The sequence below is a fragment of the Solea solea genome, chromosome 13 (genome assembly GCF_958295425.1).
Source record: "Solea solea chromosome 13, fSolSol10.1, whole genome shotgun sequence".
NCBI classification, from domain to species: Eukaryota; Metazoa; Chordata; class Actinopteri; order Pleuronectiformes; family Soleidae; genus Solea; species Solea solea.
Window position 1 is genome coordinate 15,157,301 of NC_081146.1, and position 14,854 is coordinate 15,172,154.

Below are 14,854 nucleotides of genomic sequence, written 5' to 3' on the forward strand. Positions count from 1 at the left end.
AAGATGTACCGTTTGAGTGTAAGCCCTCTTGTGTTGTCTCTCTGCTTGACAGACACAAACAATGTGTTGTAGTTCACTGCAATTCCGACTTGTGAACACGCACTTGTGACAGTTGAAATGGATGACTTCCCTCTTTTCATCCTTCTCTGTTTATCTCCCATTGCAGGCGACTCGGGAGGCACCTGTGGGGATCCTGGCACACCTGCTCATGCCAGCAGGGAGGCAGGGAACTTCAAAGTCCGCAGCAAGGTGCGCTTCACCTGCACAGTGGGACACACACTGTATGGCTCGGCAGAGAGGATCTGCTTCCCCAATGGGACCTGGTCGGGCAGACAGCCTTTCTGCAAACGTAAGGGAAAACCTTTAAATGTCTGTGATATTATTTATGAATCAGAGGAATATGAATCACACAAGAAAATAAAACACACTTCCTCACACACATATGCATTGAAAGTCCCAGTTAAACATGGAGATGTGTCGTCACTCCGAGGCCTCGGTATCAAACCTAAATATGTTTTGTTCCAAAAGGCTGTAGTTCAGGAGCTGTCACTGAAGGCGTGTTTATGTGTGATTTTATCAGTGATTGCCTGTTATTAACCTATTTTCCAAAACAATGTCAGATTGTATTTTGTTGTGGCAGTTTAAAAAAAAAAAGAGAGAAATGTTCCACTTGTCCATCCAGGTTTACACCTTTCTTTTATTCAAAGATAAATAGATTTTATTTATTGTAACCTAGTTTATTGTCTTATGTTTCTTAAAGCTTTTCTAAATCTATAAGGCATGCTGAAATGTTTTTTTCAATAAAATCATTGGACCAAGTGTAAAATTGCAAAAAAAAGTTTTAGAATAGTTGAGTACATTTTTCTGTACGATTCATTTATAATTCATCAACATATTCACTCCACAGAAGCTCGTCCTTTACAAGAGTTTGTAAATCTTTCACCGCTCTCTCTCGGTGACCTCTCACCCACACATGCTCTGCATCTAAACTCACATTTTACACTCTGAATAAGCTTTTTTTAAAGGTTTTTTTTTTCAGTGGGTAGCTACTGATAACTGTAGTAACCATATACAGATACTGTAACTATACTTGGGTCACAAGTGTGCTTGTGTGTGTGTATGTTCACACCACTGTTAGAGCCAACACAGTGTTTCTACAATGATTTTGCTTTTGATAATGGCCCTAAAAAAATCATCCATCATAGCAATGTTTGCAGTTGTTACCAGAAAGGAGTCACAATTGTTTTTACACTCACTTAGAGAGAGGGAGAGAATTCACAATAAAACTGCTGCCATTCAGCTTACAGTATGTTTATTTACTTGTTCAGTGATCGATTGATTAGCTGATACATCAACAAATAAGTTTAGCCTGTCAAACTTAGCTGGTCTTTTGTATGAAGATAATTCCAATCCTCAACTGTTGTTTCCTGCCACATTGATTGACAACATATCAATATTCTGGACCGACAGATTATGTGCTCATGTGCATCCACACCTACACACACATGGTTGCAAAAACTCACACACTGTTGCACCAGATGGATAAGAATCTCTCGGCTGTAATCTGGTATTTCCTGCCAGCACATGGTACCGTGGCGAGCTTCCATTTTGCAACAAAAATACATTAACTCCAGACACCTCAAGCCAAGTTTCCTTTTGACTGTGATAAATGAATCATTGTGGATTTTGAAGATATTGGTTCATAGAACACCAGCTTTAAATCTTGCATAAATTACCCTCAGGGGTCAACCGGATATTGAGGCACATGTCTGCTTCTGCTCTCCTCTATGTACTGTCCGCTCACTTGGTGCAGCACCAACATAATTTCTAGTATGAGAGAGCAATGCAAAGGACCTCTGAACTATCCTGTGTAACCCATCTTTACTTCATCTCTCTTGTTCTGCCCATTTTTCTTTCACATTTTATCTTATATTTCCCCTCATGTCAGCCCTTTTTCTCTTTCATCTCCCGTGATTTCTTTTTTCTGTATTAATCTTGTTGTCTTGAGGCCCTTCTACGTCCTCTCCGCCCTGTGCCCCTCCTGTCTCTATCTAGCCCTCATTATTGTTCTGGATTTTCTCCCCTCCTCCTTTTACCCCTCAACTCTATTCCACTACCTTTTTATCTCTCAGTCACCCCACTGAAGCCCTGATTTAAAGATTGTTTTAGCCATTTCTCCACCTTGGGAGGGTGGGGGCAGGAATTCACTGAAGCCTGAACGCTGTCTTTCTGTGATCTAAAGCCCTGTCTAATGTTAAAGCCCATCCATCCGTTATCCACAACCTTTTACAGTCTCTGGAGAACAGTCACTGTGGATATTCAGCTTAATATCCATCTCACAATGCCATCAAGGTCTATTTTGTGTTTCTGTCATCATGTCTGTCTTGACTTATTATGAGAGGGAGACAAAAAGGCTACCATATTTTATTTTTGACATTTGGGCACATGTCCTTGTGGGCATTTACAGTGATACAATAGAATAGAATAAAATAGAATAGAAATTATTGTCATTGTACTTGAGAAAAGTTCCGATGAATCTTCTGACAACTAGTGCAATAAAAAAAGAATCCCAACATAATAAACATAGGACATACCAATAGTAATAAACTATTTCTAAAAATAAGAGGGCGAAGCAGGCAGATTATTGCACATAAATACTGACTGCACTTAACAAAATGTTTGAATTAATAATTAATTTGTAAACTGATGGTCCAGGGGAATAAAATGTTCATCGGTCTGTTTCTGTGGGTTGTTTCAATGCTTCAGCACCACTTTTCTGATGGCAGCAGAGTGAAAAGGCCATGTCTGGGATGGAAAGTTTTCTTTTTTGTCATTATTTTCCCCGCTCTACTGAGGCACCAAGAGGTGGAAGCACATCAACACCTGGTGTGTTTTTTAATGTATGCCTGAGTGAGCATCATGTCTGTCCCCGAAAAGTGACTTTAGATGTTCCTGTCAGGCAAATCACGAGTTATCATGAGACACGATTTGGAGATATAGAAAATAACAGGAATCAAGTTTTGTTGGAATATTAAGAAAAGGCTGTAAAAGGGCCTTGCAACCAATTTCAGACTGTGCTTTGGATCATAAGAAGACAAATTGTATGACCTGCAAGGTTTTATACAAATTGTCAACGGAGTCCAATTAAAATAATGCTCACTCCTGTGACCACAAGGACAAAATCTAAAGTTTTTCTGTGAAACTTGACAACACACATACTTTTACTCCATGTACTGATAGCTCATCAAAAGTGTGATATGGATTTGTGTAACACCTAGTTGATAAGCAAAATAATCAATATTACATAAATATTACATCTCGCTACCACCTCAGAGGGTCCCAGCCCCCAGATTTTGACACATGTATGAAAAATAGAGAATTCATTACTACTTTCCACCTCTAACCTACAGCTCCTCTCTTGTCTCCCATTTCCCAGCTGTACAGTGTGGCAATGCAGGTACCCCAGCTCACGGCCGCATTTCCCGTGTCGATGGCACAACCTTCTCCCACTCTATTGTGTATTCTTGTATGGAAGGCTATTTCCTCAGCGGCTCGCCCACACGACAGTGTCTGGCAAATGGCACGTGGTCTGGCACGGCTCCAAACTGCACAAGTGAGTTTCATATATATAATGAGGGACATGAGAGGTTTTTAGAGATGTGTGTCTTCTGTGTTCTGTGGGAGACACTTAAAGGCCATTCTTTTGAACGGGGTTATGCACGGAACAGAAAAGCTATACATTGTTAACTCGCTCAGAAAATTGTGAAATATATATATATATATATATATATATATATATATATATATATATATATATATATATATTCACAAGTCACACTTGTGGCTGCCACAGAGTCTATCATGAATTGAACAATAAGGAGTGCTTTCATGTATGTTATCCACTTCTGACCGATCACACATGCCCAGGCATATGAGTCACATTTCCTGCAATTCTGGTAGCATAGTAAATCAACTATTGTTCTATTGTGTGTTTTACTGTATGAATAAATTAAACATAATTGCACATAAAGAATGTACTGAAGCATCAGTAAAGATATATGACAGACAGAAATAAAGGTGATTCTGCTCCATATTTTTCCCAAAAGGAGGCAGTGTGAGTGATTTACACTGGTTTCGATGATAAGGTACAAGATTTCAAAGGGCACATAAATCTCTTGGAACCTTCTTCCTCCGCGAAGCTTCAGAACTGTCAGGTAGTTTTTGGCAAATGAGCCTCACAGTAATTAAGAAGTGTGCCAATCTGCATTGAGTTTGCACCAGGATGACTATCAAACAAAATTACTCATTGTTCTTCCCTCTGAGAATCACGATATTCTCTCTTTCTCGTTCCTTTTTCTTGTTATTGAATCGCAGGGAGAGATGAATGGTGTGGGCATAATTTTCAATTTTGGAAAGGAATGAATCTCTGTGGAGATATACACAAGGAGGGCGAAGGAGAGAATAGTAATGACCAAATAAGCAGGAAAGTGTAATAGCTTTCTTGCCCCTTTTCCCCCACTTTGAAGCTCACTTATCACCAAACTTAATATTGTTATTCTCCTGTATGCTATCACTTCACGTTAAATTTTAGTGGTCAGTTCAGGGACATCAACACTTATGATGCCAAGATTGGCTGAGTGTGCCTTCATTAGGGAGGCAATCATTTTCACGGTTCATGGGTAATCGATCATGTAGGTTACCATATCAAAGTCACACAACATTCTCAAGGGGAAACAGAAAAGTTTTTCTTTTTTTACCTTAACTCACTGGAAAGTTGATAAATGAAATTTATTGAGCAAGTTGAGGAATTGCGGAATCAGCTGACGTGTATTAGAAGGGAGACTTGCTCAGTGAAGTGTGAGGTTAAGCCATAAAGCACTTTATGAAATAATCAGTAAACACTGATTATTCAGGGAGACTATTTGCCTTGAAACACGATCCTGTTGATTTCTATCTACTGTTTATAGCGCTCTCCGCTCCCTATTGCTTTACTCCTTCCTTTAGTATTAATACCAACAGGCCCAACACAGTATGATTGGATTTTTCTTCTGGAAGTCAGGTATGATTAAATGAAAACTTTGGAGTAAAATGGCAATAAGCAGATTTAGAAATAGCTGGATAACAGTCACATTTATTCAGTAAGCTGAATCCTTTCATCCAAAGTAAGTCTGACTGTCTGCAGCACGCTACAAATTTCAGATAAAGAGGGACCTAGTAGACTGTATTTAAACACAGGTTTCACTGGAAGCATCTTATTGCAGTGTGTGTGTGTGTGTTAGTCTGATTCCCTACCTTAACTAATTCCCAGCAACCTGCTTAATCATAAGCCAGTAGAACATTTCAGCATTGCTATAATTGCTTCTTGAACATTGTCATCATTTACCTGTTAACACAAGACTAGTGGTGCTGCCACCTTAAACTGCTGGATTTTCTGTTCTGTGAAATGGTTACGTGTAATAAAATGCGAACCTGGAGTATTGTCAACAATTACTATATTTTCCTGTTTTTTCCAGTATTATTTGTCATTTGTGAGTCGGGGATGATGAGAGAATGGTTGAGTGAAATGTTTCTCTCACTGGAAAGTGTCAGTAACGAGATAATATTTGTAAATACTAGAAACACTTGGATAAATACCAATTCAAGTATGAGTGGCAATATATTGTATGATTTAGGTAAAGGGATGAAATTTAAACTGAACTGATGCTAAAAATCGGTCATGTGGCAGTGGGTAGCATTGTTGCCTCACAGCAAAAAGGTGACCGGTTTGGATCCCGGCTCATCCTCCCACAGTCCAAAAACATGCACATTTGGAGAATAAAGTGGTAGAAATGGATGCATGGATGGATGATGCTAAAATGAGTTCACTCTAGTTACGTTTAAAGACCAGATAAGTCTGACAAGTTACACAATTTCCAAAATCCATGGAGTGTTTCATCAGGAATTATTCTATATCATATATCAGATACAACTGCAATGTAGTTTATTAATCAGACTTGCACAACAGGTTGGGTTCGGGAATCTCTGAGAAAGATGTGATATGGAAATCCTCCAAGTTAAAAGAAAACATGAGGGAAAAACAAACATGGTAAAACCATCAGTCAAACATCAAGGCTACACCGTTAACCTTGGTTTACACTGCACACCTTTCAGTGTTGTAGCTTTAGGTTAATCTTAAAAATGGATGTGTCTAGGAAGACGAGATTTATTGTTGAAGCAAGCAAGTACATACTGCCAGAAGACCCAGCGTCTTGTCCACGCTGTGTTAGCAGCCCTCGTATGTATGCTGTCGGGATAAAAGGAAATTTTGCCTAGCCAAGATAAATGAGTCCAAGTGTTAAAGTCCTTGGCGGTAACTAGAAAATAAACAAACAGAAATTAATTTTGGGGGGAGGGAGGCAGGCATTAACAGGCACAGCCATATGTATCAGAGTGGCTTTTTACATTAAGGTAAACAAGTCAGGAAAGATTTTATTATATGTAGTCACATATGACAAGTGCATAATGAAAGAAGGGTTATTAAAAATCAATCAAATAAAAGCTGGTAACTTTTTAACTTTTAACAACATTTTGAGCCAGCATTCAGTCATCAGGGAAATCACACAATGACAAGAAGCTAAGTATAAACAACATAAGTAGAGGCACAACAAAGATTTTCAAGTGTTGATTTTTGCTAATTTGTGTGGCCCAGCTATAATCAGCCCAATATCTCAAGATGACGTAACCAAAGTTGTGCATTTAAAAAGCGAATATGGCTTATGGCCACGTTTGTGTTCAAATTTATATGTAAATAAAATATAATTATTTGTTTTACTATGACAACAGATACGTCCTTCATGCTGTCAGGGGTACAGTGGAACAGCTGCTGTGTGATTATGCTTTGAGTGCGTAGTCAAAGGCTAATATGGTAACAGCTGTATCTTCAACTTCTGTGGATATTTCTTATCTAGAATACAACTTTGCAAAATGCCCCGTATGCTTAATGCTGCACAGAGGCACAGAGCCATTATGCGTGATGATCCATTATGGTTATTTTGATTAAATAATGCACAAGCAAAGCAAGGTTGCTGAAACATAACCCTGTTTGTTAGTTTGTTGTCCAGAAATATAATTTCATACAAGTTGCCCACAGTGAATTTAGTTTCTCTGATCAAATAAATCTTTTTCATTCTTACATTTCCAGAGGATGGGAATGAAAGACACTAAATGAAAGGTCACCAATACATTTCTTTTCCAGCGTTTTACTTATATTAGCATGTACATCTGTACCTGTTTCCACCACTGTTAGGGGTTGTGCCGTAATGATCCTCAATTTAGCTGCAAGGAACTGATGTTTAATTGGCTCATTAAAAGAAGCCTAGCTCAAGCAGCAACCAGTAATGACTGTTGTGAAGTTGTGAGATTTGATTTGGTTTGATTGGCACCATGTTGCAGCCGGAAATTCACAGATGCCACATGCAACCACATACTGTAGTTATTGGACATTACCAGCTGTGTATCATGGTCATTTTTTAATTTGAATTTTTTTTACTTATATAAGCCTTGCTTTATTGTTTATTTCCCTCTAAATGAGACCATAATGTACACAATTGTCATATTGTGTTTGAAGAAGACCTGAAACCAGTAACTGAGATGATTGAATCAAGAAAAATGTCTTCCGACATTGTATATCAAGTGAGATGTGTATATGTTCATTTCCTTTTACATTTCAATCAAACTTTATTTTGCAACCTGCAGTGTCAATATATTCTTACTTCCAGATTGTTGTCAGCCGACAAACTGGAAGATTACGTCCACTTTTTATATACAGTCTATGGCCCAGCAGAAACTGCATCACATGTATGGACATGACCCAACCTGTGCTTTGTTAACGAATCACAAAATCCCAGCTTATTTTAACCCAACTTCTGCTTTTTCACAAAATAAAGAGAAAGCGTAGGGATAGGCTGGACGCTACACTCAATATGTGCTGCTATTATATTGTAGAACGGAATTATGTGGTGGCAACAACTAACTGGGAACATGCTCAACAGTACATGCTTCTGTGCTACGTATGGACTGCTAGTGAAGAGTGAACTATACCGGGCGTAACTGTTTAAAACCATTTTTACCCGTAGCATATGAACAACAGCAACACGAGCATAGTCATGCCCTCATGGCTCAAATTGCTTAACACCAGATAAGAAAACTAACAACTACTTTGCAAGAGGAAGCTATAAACCTTGACTTCCCTGAAGTCACTTGATAAACTTACAAACAACCCAGTGGCAGTGCCCCCCAGTCCCAGATGATTGACGTCTAATTCATGTTCTTCTACCATGTCTGACATCAATTGCAGTGATCACATGTGGTGACCCTGGCGTTCCAGCGAATGGACTTCGATTTGGTGATGACTTCACGGTGGGCCAGAACATGACATTCCTTTGCCAGCCGGGATATGTGATGATAGAAGGCGACAGCACTGCCACAAGGACCTGCACCAACAATGGCACCTGGAGTGGCACCATGCCAACATGCCATGGTAAATACCACACAAAAATGCATCTTCTACACTGCATGCTGAAGTCAGTCAACCTTGATAACCATCAGTGCTGTACTCACCTTGGTATGTGAGCACACGGTCACATGCAATACAAAGTACATGCTTATACCCCGATAACTAATGAGATTAGCGAGCAAGGTGACACAGAACTTCTTAGGTGGTCCACATAGTGTCTTCCGGGTCACTTCAGTGCACTGATAACAAAAGTTATAGTGATAGATTATACTGAGTGTCTCTGAGACGGACACACTTACATATGCATATTACGGTACAGGTGCATCCTGTATATATACATGCATACACAAGCAATTTTCAACGTTTTTTAAATTATGTTAATTACTTTCCTTCATTACAAAACCAAGTAGAATCTTTAAGCAGCCCCATCATCACCTGCATCCGCATCCAGATTTGCACCTGTGGTGGCACACAACCAAGGCTCAAAGTTCCTCCGACACCTGATGATGGATGGCTAACTATTCCCCTTCATCACAACAAGGGCCCCTCTAATTGTGCTCCAACAGTTAATCATTGGCCGCCTCTCCCTCTTGAAAAGTTTTTGCGCACTCTATGGGCTTGATTAACATCAAAGTTAGAAAATCCACCAAGAGGACTTAGCTGTTATAGTCCCATCAGCAATACATCACTCAGTGATTTATGATGCTCAAGTGGAAGCATAGATTAGCATGTCTGCCCTCAACACCCCAAAGTGAGTATTGCAGGGAAGATTAACTTGTGCAGTGAACAGTTCAAAAGTATAGCAGGAAAGGGAAGAGCCTACGAGGCAAATGGTGGCTCATTGTTGCTAAGGAACTGTTCCCAGTCTGCTGTCTCAGTTCTAGCAAACTGCTTGGCGTTTGTATTTGCCTCTTGAGAAATGGACAAATGTGAGAAAAGGAGGCTGGGTGTGAGAGACTGACATGCAGAGAGATAAACAAACATTAAAAAAGGGTAATTAACCACTTGTTCTTCTCATGCATGTTTCTTGACATTTTAGGTCTATACGAAGCTCGTGAACTCAAACGTAGTTTATGCCATTGCCTTTCCTCGGCTCATAGGGAACTGCAGTTTTAAGCTCTGTGCGACCTTGTCTCGGAGTTCAAAAGATCCAAACTGACACTTATTTGTAATATTTTATGGGTGCATTTCATTTACATGCCCCGTTCTGCGGCGTGTTGACACTGCCTGGTGAATCGCTGATCGCACAACTGTTACCCAAGGTAGTTTAGATGGATAGAGAGAGGGAGAGAGCACGGCAGAAAGCATATGTGCATGATGTGCACTCACATATGGATTAAAGTTTGTGAAGCCCCCTAATCTCCGAGCTCTAACCGTTGACATATTCTGCAACAGCTCAGGCACTCAGCCCCAGCACTGTGACTCTTGATGGGGATGGTGTGGAGAAGAGCGAAACCCCAGAGCTTAACCTTCCTCTTCCCACACACTCACACACCACCGTGCCGGCCTACACTCATGTGGGGACATTCAATTACGGCACTCTCCTCTCATGTTTACACACACACACACATACATACGCAACACCTCCTACCACTGCTGCTGCCGCCGCCTATGTGCTGTGAGCTTCTAGTGACCTGTCTGCTGCTCGTCAGTGAGCCACAGGATCCTTCTCCTCTCACGCTCTCTTGCAACAGTTCTTATTTCTCTTATTTTGGGTAAAGGAATAGAATAAAGGCAAATTAGAAGTGTTTGAGTTGATTTTAAAGTGGTTGGCTGTCTGAGTTATTAAGAAGGAATACATATTGTATGTTTTATGGTTTATTTATTTTCTCCTTGTCGCTGTTGGCTTCCTCGCTATCTGACTATCAGGGATAAGCAATAGAGCAGCAGCTTGCTGGTAATCAGTCGTTTTTTTTTATCATGTCTCTCACCGACAGCCTACGCAGTCAGAGGTCTTTGACAGGGACTGACAAAAGAAATATCAGCTTTATTTTCTTGCTTCTGAAACTGAAAACAATTGCTTTACTATTAGGATTGGTTTGCCTTTTTATTTTGCATGATTGGATAGATTTAGATGAAGTGCCACTGGCATGTATGAGCTGATATTTCAGCGAGGGAGAAAGAAGCGAGGCAAGTAAAGGCAGAGAGTGGGAGAATTTGAGATGTAAGAGAAAGAGGGCTTTCACATGTGCCGACTGTGCATAATTTTGTACTTAAAGCATGTGCATGAGTGCTAACCGCAGCATTTGTGTGGTGCTGCTGACTTATGACACATCCCTAAGCTTTGCCCAGCAAGGATTGAGATTCAATCCTAGGTTTGGCATGTTCAGCTAAGAGCTGCTAATGCTTCTTAGGACTACTTAGGAAAGCAGGGACACTTTATACTTTCAATGCAGTTACGGTTGCCACTTATGCTTTTTATTTCTTTTTTTCTCTTTTTCTCTTTTTCTTTAAAGTCATTTCTGATGCAGTCATTATAGGATTAGTCTTAAAGTTACTCTTAAAATTGGGGTAATTTCCTTACCAACACACATGCACTCACACATTGTCCCTCTATTGGTATTTGTCTCTCACTCACTCACTCTCTCTCAATGACAGTAGTTTTACATCCATAGCCAACCAGAACAAAAGATGGTTCCCCCTGAACGACGGAATAGGAATATATATGTGAATATCCCTCAGTGTCCTGTTCTACATTCACTGTCTTTCATATAAATAAGTCTAGTTAGTTGTGCCAACTTTATATTTGTACGATTAAAATCGCAATTTGAAGACTTTTAAAATGATCAAAATTCCCCTGATAAGAAGACTGTGCTTGTAAGGACAAATATCCACAGTCCGGCAAACATATCTTTAAATCAACTTTCACTGCATCTGTTTTTCAATGACTTAACAAAATGAGATATTTTTTGGGTACTAAGTCAATTTATTTACATTTAGTGAACAAAAAGTGTATGGTTGGTTGGGAGGTTTATAAACTGGTCTAAGCTTTAAGTACTCTTTAAGTTTTATCAACCAAACGTTGAAGCATACAGCCAATTAAGACCACACTCAGTAATTTATTGTTCACTGATTTTTGTACCCAGGCAAAGACAACAGCAGGTTGAGTTAAACAAATCTCCAGAAACTAATAACAAACCAATGAAAGTGAAATCACTTCCGCTTTAGTGAACATTAAAGTCAGCATGATGACTTCTGGCGTTCAGTATGCCAAGTTGATTAGATATAGTGCCTGAGGTCTCCGCAAGAGAAGAGGTCACTTTGTGCAGCATTAGGCTTAGAGCGAATTATAACAGCTGGAAGGAAGACAGTCACACTCTCCAGTGAGTGGGAAATCAAGTCAGGTGAAAGCTAGTTCAGTCTGTGTGTCTGTGCTGATGCCAAACGAAGCAGTTGGTGAATTTGCTCCTGCATGTGGCCGTGCCCCAAAGATTCCCACGGAGCCCGTCTTCACACGACAGCATCCTTTTACATTTTTATTTAATCATGTATTTGGTGAGCGAACGTGGCTAACCCTTAACTCCTGAGCAAGCTGTGAACATGACAGTTTAAGTAGCTGGATTTGTAAACTAAACATCTGATCTTGTTTGACAGTTGACGGACTTGGATGAAGCGCATCTTCATTTTGTAGCTCTTTGTTGAAAACGTCTCAGATTGCATGAGTCTGTCTAAAAAGAGTAGCAGCGGGTTGAGGGAGGATAGCAGTGGTATAAAACAACTCCTGATTTATTCACATCCCTAAAACCCATATCCCATCTGCGTCCCAGCGGGTTCATCTCTGAACAAACTCCGAGCAGTGTTGTGCATTAATTTATTACATTCATTGAGCTGAAAGTTTGTGGCTTACACAGACGCGTCCACTTATTTCTCAGCAACTCAAAACATAAGCAACAGAAAAACAGCTTACAGTCAAGATGTAACCCATGAGTTTCCACTCATTTCTATTCCATGTTGTTCATTCTGTAAGAAAGGTAGATCTTTTGAAACACATGATGTAATTATTACTTGGACAAAACATGTTTATGCTTAACATACTCAAAGAAATCCAACTGCATTCCTGCTGTGTCCAATAATGAAGCAATGCTGAGAAGATCAATTCTGCGGGATTCATCAGATGAAAATTGGTTTATTACTGTGTTAAATGTGTTGTTAAATACACCACCACTCATTTTTACCCTCTCTAGTAAATTTTTCAGGAGAAGTGCAAAGACTCTGAATGTGGCAAATTCCATGGAATTTCACATAAATCATGACAATTATCTCCAATCATTAAAGTTTTAATTTTCTTTTTGAGTTATATCCAGCAGTTGTTTTAGTTATGTTGTATCTAGTGAGGGGGGGAAAGCAGATAATCCAGATATCTTCAAACTGCTTTTTTACAGAAATCTTTCTTCTCCCCTGACTAAGACATGTCTTGACTGTCAAGTCACAACATTAACATTGCAAATATTATTTGAGTGGAACTGAAGCAGAGCCACTCATTCTTGTATTCAGTAGCCATTTTAATAACCCTCAGTACACACAACTCTGATTTTAAATTCCACCATCTTACTGTTTGCTGTAGACCCACTCAGTGCTACACAGGAGGGCAACATCCATGTTGGTGGTGGACGGTTTGAACCTTTAACATTAGAAATGCCTGCATGGTGTCAGTCCACTGTCTCCTTGAATTATAGATACATTTCATTTTAAAAATGTCTTGTGACTTTTATTCAGTCTGGTTTCTCTAGACTCCATGGGTGATTTTGCAAAGACTTGTTGTTCTGTTTCACATCCCTGTGAGCCTGGTGTTGATGTAAATTTGACTGAACCTGTGTCTTTCATTAATCGTCCTCTAATGAGCGTGTCCTAACTGTGTCCTTACTATTCCCACAGTGGTGACATGTCCTGCGCCACCACCCATACATAACGGCCTCCTGGAGGGCTCAGTCCTGGAGTGGGGCACCAGCGTCAGCTACAACTGTCTACCTGGCTACGAGCTGTCCTTCCCTGCTGTCCTCACTTGCACAGGAAATGGGACTTGGAGCGGAGACTTGCCTCAGTGCTTGCGTGAGTCACCATTTACAGACGGACGAACGGTCCCTGGACCATTTCTCATTGCTTGTAACTCTGTAGCCCCCCAGCTGATCAATGAGAAAAGTGCTTGAGAGGGTCAAACTCATTCTCACTTCCGTACTGCTCCATGCATTTTAAAATCCTCACAGTGAACATTTACTTATCACAATATAATCGACTATGCTCAGCAGAATCTCGCAAGGAGTAGAACTCAATCAAATTGTGTAAATGAACCATGGTTTTCAATTTGTTCTTTCTCCAGAAAGTTTCCTCTTTGAAATAGAACTTTCCTGTGATAACAAGATGGATATAACATTGTAGTAACCGTTTCTTGGCACTATGTGTGTTTCTCTGGTGACAACATGCAAATGTCTTGTTACAATGTGACAAATACTGCTGAAAACGTTATCTCCTGACGTTTCTCTGGTTTTGTCACTGAAATTATCTCCGTGACATTTCTGTCACCACCTGCAAATGAATTGTTTGCACATTAAGATAAATTTAGACTAATGGGTCATTTCTCAAAGAATTATTAACAAGAATAAGCCTGTATTTTGTTTCACAATGTGTCTAATAGATTCACCAAGGCAGTTTCCCTTTGCTGTGTGCCACTTTATAGATGATCTGCTGTTGATCAGTTTAATGAAACGAATGTCATGGAATTTAACATTGGGACTTAGCTGGAAAAAAGTGAGGCACTATACAAACAGAGTAAGACAGGCCTTCAGAGATGCAGCATAGTGTTCAGCTTCAAAACATACATGATGATGATGATGGTGTTTATAAACAGGCTGTTCAACACCTACTCAACGCGTCGCAGAGGCAGCATCGTTGTTGCAGTGACAAAAATGACGGTTTGATTGGAGCCACAAAGTAGCAATAGTTCTAGGATACTCAGCAACACTTTTACATGATAAAAAAAACCTTTTAGAAAACATTAAAAGCTCTGAATCATCTTGGCAACCATTTTAATTTGAGTGTTCATAGTAGTATGAGTTCTCAAGAACGTCACTGACAGCCCACCTTTTGTTGCAATGTTTCAGGAAATGGGGTTTATTTCTGTCTGAGAGGTTGTCATGACACGGTTGAATTAAAAACCACTAAAATCACTGAAATGTTGCTGATGAAAGTCGCGTCTTGTGTCTGACTGCTGTGAAGCATCCGTATGAAAACCTGTGTAAAGAGGCAGTACAAGGTTTTCTGTTTGTAGCCCTCTTGTGCAGGATTCTCTATCAGATATGGAATTAATTTGCTTGGTACATTAACTGGACATATGCCATAGAGACTAAACTATGTTGATTGTTG

The 14,854-nt window shown here is 39.8% G+C and overlaps 1 protein-coding gene across 3 annotated transcripts in view; it reads left to right on the forward strand.

The window, feature by feature from the left end:
• LOC131471417 (CUB and sushi domain-containing protein 3-like) overlaps nt 1-14,854 on the forward strand; it is a 193,968-nt gene that overhangs the window by 162,237 nt on the left and 16,877 nt on the right. For all 3 annotated transcript variants that reach the window (XM_058647955.1, XM_058647957.1, XM_058647956.1), the window contains exons 57-60: nt 167-349; nt 3,437-3,613; nt 8,336-8,518; nt 13,370-13,543. In XM_058647955.1, coding sequence (XP_058503938.1) covers nt 167-349; nt 3,437-3,613; nt 8,336-8,518; nt 13,370-13,543 — 717 coding nt within the window. The remainder of the gene's footprint in view (nt 1-166; nt 350-3,436; nt 3,614-8,335; nt 8,519-13,369; nt 13,544-14,854) is intronic.